The sequence below is a fragment of the Gavia stellata genome, chromosome 4 (assembly GCF_030936135.1).
Source record: "Gavia stellata isolate bGavSte3 chromosome 4, bGavSte3.hap2, whole genome shotgun sequence".
In the NCBI taxonomy this organism is placed as follows: Eukaryota; Metazoa; Chordata; class Aves; order Gaviiformes; family Gaviidae; genus Gavia; species Gavia stellata.
The window spans coordinates 61,778,340-61,784,339 of NC_082597.1; the positions used below are offsets into that span (position 1 = coordinate 61,778,340).

Below are 6,000 nucleotides of genomic sequence, written 5' to 3' on the forward strand. Positions count from 1 at the left end.
ACAATGTGATTGATAAGTCTTTTTACAAATACACATTTATAAATAGAAAATACCACCCGTCATTGGGATACTTATTTCATTTTGTTAGTCTAAAACTGATGATGTCTTTAGTTTCATTTTTCTCAGTTTTAATTGTAATTGTTTCCAGAAGAATACTAACTTAGTATGATCTTCCTCTTAAAATATCAAAAGATCTGGAATGTTGCCTCTATTTTTGCAATCCTTGCTCTGGGCTTTTTTTTCTTGATCAGTGACTATAGAGTGTCTCCCTTTTCTTAGACAGGTCTTTTTATGTATATAGATATTTAGTTAGTTTTTACCTTTCTTAAACCTCAGGGTTATTTAATTCTTCAGTCTGGAAGAATTCCTAGGGCTCTGTTTCATAATTCCACTACTACTCATCTCTTTTTTGCAAAAAACACTTCATTGTTCTCTTCCTCTGTATATTAAATAATTTAAAAATACTAGCTTACATATTAAACAGTTCTGCATATATTTACAACCTTTTCTTACCACTTTTCTACAGCATTTCATGCTAAACAGATCATTTTTGTACTACCTTATTAGGCTTTTCTGTAATGTTGATCCCTTTATTTTTTCCCTCAAAACCAGCTGGTTTTCAATTTGAAGTATGAAGGCTTTCTTCTTCATAGCATGAGTGCAGAGTAGAAGCACACAGTATTTGTACTGCTATGCATTTGTGTGATTTTGCTGAAATAAGTATAGGTCACTGATAAATCCCAGAAAATGTGAAGTGTTGTGCCATTTAAAGTAACAAGTCTTGTAATGTGTTTTGTGTGATTTTTCTCTTCTTTTTACCTCTGACAGATCTTTGTGAGTGAGTTTTCTTATCACTTTAAATTCAAGGACTGTCTTACTTGCAAAAATCAGCAAACTCATAGTAGGGCTTTTGCTTTTTTTTTTTTTCCTAAAAACAATAATTGATAGATGACTTTGACTGTCCCCTTTTAACATTGATAAAAAGTAAAATCTCATTAAAGATTTAAGTCACATTGATCTTGTAACACCAACTACTTGGCCAAATAAATAACCATTTCCAAAGGCTGATCTGTATAATTCTTAGATGTTGGTGAGTTTCTAGCCATGCAATTGCATGATGATAGCATTATTCCTTCACCAAAACACAGGCTGGTGGACTGCAGTTTCATTCCACAAGCAGTATGTCCCAACTGCCATCATACACTTTCATAAGCATCAGTTAATATAATATGCTATAACTTTTTTCCTATTACTTAGAGAAGCCAGGTTTGTTATAATTTGTGTTATGTGTTATGTACTTGTAAGTTAATATGAGAAGGTTCACAAAACTTAATTTCCAAACTACGCATTTTCCACAATAGTCTAAGTCAGTTATTTTAGGGTGGAAAATATACAGACAAATTAAGAGTTTTCATGTAATGATTTTTAAAAGCCAAAAGTACATACTGTCATTTAAGTTGAACTGTGTATGCTATGTCTAATTGGTTGTATCACATAAATGCATCATAAATTATTCTTGGAACCACTGCCTTCATCTTCTAATACAACATACATAAGTATTGTTGATATGGGGTGCTACAGAGTCTTCTGTATACATCCTGTAGGAGATGTTAATGTACAGTATCTTTTATAAACAGGCCTCTTTTTGTCTCTGTTAGAAGAAGGAGCTGACTCAAAGAATCTGATAGTCTTCCAAAGAAAACATCTGTTTTAAATATATTTGTTTGGATTCCAGTCAGCACACCTAGGACTTGCATAATTAGCTTAGACTACACAGTTCCCTTTTCAGAAGATATGTTTATATAAATAAGCCATGCATTTTTTTATTAAGCAAATACTCCTCCCTTTTTTTTTTTTTTTTTTAATTAGAAATTCTGGCTTGTATTTTAACATATACTTTTGCAAAGCAAAGATTAATTGAGAAACTTTTTCAACACAATTTTTATATTACATTTATTTTACTCTATTTTGTATTGTGGAGAAGTGTCTTGCAACCGTCTTATCAGTATTTCAGTAAATGAGTGCATACATTTATAAAGATGTTTTTGATACCAGTAGTTGATCATTTACTAAATAAAATGTGAATTTTGTACCTTTTACTAATTTTCATACTGCATATTCCTTTAAATGTACATAGTAGACTTTTAAAAAATGAATTATGCTAGTAACTGTCTTAAGTTTACCCTTCCTAAAGATCTGATTAACTGAAAATACATAACAGACAGTGTTTATTTCATATTAAGCAGCTCCTTAGAAGACACAAGAAGAAATGGAAGCTCAGTTAGTGGTCCTTTCTCATTCATCTCGTGCCATGCCATACCACATGATTCCACTGAACCAGAATCTCTTATCATACAGCTGTGCAACATTAAAAGAATTCTTTTCTAAAACTGGATTAATTATTATGCATACCTTTGGGATTAAGATCAAACCTCTCAAATCACAGAATCACAGAATCACAGAATCAGTACGGTTGGAAAAGACCTGCAAGATCATCGAGTCCAACCTGGGGGGGGGGGGGGGGGGGGGTGGAAAAACCACAAAACCCACGCCACACAACAACAATAGCAAGCCACAACCCACCCAACACCACACAGCACCATGTCCATCAAGCTACATCCCACAATGCCACATCCACACGCTCCTTGAATACCTCCAGGGAGGGTGACTCTACCACCTCCCTGGGCAGCCTATTCCAGTGTTTCACCACTCTCTCAGTGAAGAACTTTTTCCTAATATCTAGCCTGAACCTCCCCTGTCGCAACTTGAGGCCATTTCCTCTAGTCCTGTCACTAGTCACTTGGGAGAAGAGACCAACACCCACCTCTCTGCAACCCCCTTTCAGGTAGTTGTAGAGAGCGATAAGGTCTCCCCTCAGCCTCCTCTTCTCCAGGCTAAACAACCCCAGCTCCCTCAGCCGCTCCTCATAAGACTTGTGTTCCAGACCCCTCACCAGCTTCGTCGCCCTTCTCTGCACACGCTCCAGCACCTCAATGTCCTTCTTGTAGTGAGGGGCCCAAAACTGAACACAGTATTCGAGGTGCGGCCTCACCAGAGCCGAGTACAGAGGCATGATCACCTCCCTGCTCCTGCTGGCCACACCATTTCTGATGCAAGCCAGGATGCCGTTGGCCTTCTTGGCCACCTGGGCACACTGCTGGCTCATATTCAGCCGGGTGTCGATCAACACCCCCAGGTCCTTTTCTGCAGGGGAACTTTCCAGCCACTCATCCCCAAGCCTGTAGCGTTGCCTGGGGTTGTTGTGGCCGAAGTGTAGAACCCGGCACTTGGCCTTATTGAACTTCATCCGGTTGGCCTCAGCCCATCGATCCAGCCTGTCCAGATCCCTCTGCAGAGCCTTCCTACCCTCAAGCAGATCAACACTCCCTCCCAACTTGGTGTCGTCTGCAAACTTGCTGAGGGAGCACTCTATCCCCTCATCCAGATCATCAATGAAGATATTAAACAAGACCGGTCCCAAAACCGAGCCCTGGGGGACTCCACTTGTGACCGGCCGCCAGCTGGATTTCACCCCATTCACCACAACCCTCTGGGCTCGGCCATCCAGCCAGTTTTTTACCCAGCGAAGAGTGTACCTGTCTAAACCACAGGCCGCCAGCTTCTCTAGGAGAATACTGTGGGGAACAGTGTCAAAGGCTTTGCTGAAGTCCAGGTAGACAACATCAACAGCCTTCCCCTCATCCACTAGGCGGGTCACCTGGTCATAGAAGGAGATCAGGTTGGTCAAGCAGGACCTGCCTTTCATGAACCCGTGCTGGCTTGGCCTGATCCCTTGGGTAACCTGCACGTGTCCCGTGAGCGCCCTCAAGATGAGCCTCTCCATAACCTTCCCCGGCACCGAGGTCAGGCTGACAGGCCTGTAGTTCCCCGGATCCTCCTTCCGACCCTTCTTGTAGATGGGCGTCACGTTGGCAAGCCTCCAGTCATCTGGGACCTCCCCTGTTAACCAGGACTGTTGATAAATGATGGAGAGCGGCTTGGCAAGCTCTTTCGCCAGTTCCCTCAGCACCCTTGGGTGGATGCCATCAGGCCCCATAGACTTATGAGTGTCCAGGTGGCATAGCAGGTCGTTAACTGCTTCCTCCTGGATCATGGGGAGCCTATTTTGCCCTCCATCCCTGTCATCCAGCTCAGGGGGACGGATACCCTGAGGATACCCGGTGTGGCTGTTAAAGACTGAGGCAAAGAAGGCATTAAGTACCTCAGCCTTTTCCTCATCCTTCGTGACAATGTTCCCCACCGCATCCAGTAGAGGATGGAGATTCTCCTTGGCTCTCTTTTTGTTGTTAATGTTGAGACATTCGCAGTTGGGAATGAAATCTTTTACTTTGGGACAAATTCAGTCTGGAGTGACAATTTCATAGTATGTATTGCAGGTGTGCCTTATTACAGATGGGCTGAAGTTGGTATTTCCTGCATAAAAGTAGCTTCTGGGCCATTTTTTGCAGTTCATACAATCCAGATGAAACTGTTCTGAATCTGACCTGGTATTCTTTATATCACGTCTGATTTCAGCTCAGTTCTAGACCTGTGGAAACAAGAGTCCACCTATGTTGAGTGTTTTCATCTGGGGCAACATCACTTGGTTCCAAATGATCTCGAAGCCTCACTTATGCTCTCACTGTACAGAATGATGTCTTGTGTGAGAAGTGCAGTCGCACGTTTGGTTGGAGTTTTTGCTTTTTCTTGCCATTTTCAGAAGTCCTTAAGCATAGACTGGGTAAAGAATGATATCAGTGATTCAATGTGTTCCTTCTACTTGTGCATGTGATTGACTGAGTGAAGTTGGCTAAGCATCCCTGTCTCTAGTTGTGGGGAATTTAGTCTGAAATTAATTCATATTAATTATTTATAATTTTCAAAAGCAGTTGTATACAATAGTGCTAAGTACTAAGGAGACAATAATGTTGGCTGTTGACTTCCTTTCAATATAACTTAAGTGATAGTAATACAGATTTTTGTTTTTTGATGTTCCGTAGGTGTTTACTCTGTTATGGATTGCTGACTGGATGGTACACCACTTTTGGAAAAAAGGAAAAGATCCTGACAGTTTTTCTATCCCTTATCTTACTGCACTGGGAGATCTGCTTGGAACTGCCTTATTAGCTATAGGTTTTCATTTTCTGTGGCTCATAGGTGACAGAGATGGCGATGTCGGAGACTAATTATTCCAATGGATGCAATGACTTTTCCTGGAGTATTGACGAGACCAATCACTCCACTTGAAGGTCCTCAAAGTGATTGTTCCATTCGGTATAAGTAAATCAAGTTGACACAGCTATAAAACAGCCTTAATGATTGTAGTTTGGTTTATTTTTTAAGAAATAGGATGGAAGTATGAGGATACTTGAGACCTTTACTCTGAAAACAGGTGGATTGCTGCTAGTTGAAAACATCTGAGTAGACACAATGAAGGGCAGATCAATCTTTTATTAAGATCTAGTCTTCTAAAGGAACAGTTCCTTACCTGTATTGCGAACCAGAACAATCTCTAATTGCTCATTCAGTGGTGACAAAGAAGAGGGTAAGACCCAATCAGTGGCTTGCCTTGTCTTTCCCTCCTGGGAAGAAAGTGGGTATATATTTTCATCTTACCGCAGAAGTGGTTAATAGACTTCAGATGAATTCAGTTTCATAGACATTACCTGATGAGTTGATGATATGTTCTTATCTTGCAATTTCAGCGCTGTAGCTCTCTGACCATTGCAGATTTGGTTATGGTGATTTGAACCCTGATTGTCTAAACATTTTGTCACAAGTTTTATGTATACTAATATGGCCATCAGCCTTTATAAAATTAGACACCTGAAAAGTGTCTGCAGGACTGAGCCCTTTTTCTTTGTGCTAAAAAGAGCAACCTAATTATTTTGCTGTTGTGATTTTTTTAGAACAAGAGCATAGTAAAGACAAATAATGTGACACTGACCTGATCAATAATAATGGAGAAATGATTAAAACTCCTTCTGTTGGAAAGTGTAT

General features: G+C 40.5%; 1 protein-coding gene across 1 annotated transcript in view; it reads left to right on the plus strand.

Annotated features, from left to right (window-relative positions):
• SLC41A2 (solute carrier family 41 member 2) overlaps positions 1–5,467 on the plus strand; it is a 54,407-nt gene extending 48,940 nt beyond the window's left edge. The window contains exon 10 of the mRNA XM_059816662.1: positions 5,001–5,467. Within this exon, the coding sequence (XP_059672645.1) occupies positions 5,001–5,186 (186 nt within the window). The 3' untranslated portion in view covers positions 5,187–5,467. The remainder of the gene's footprint in view (positions 1–5,000) is intronic.
• Positions 5,468–6,000: the final 533 nt, after the last annotated feature.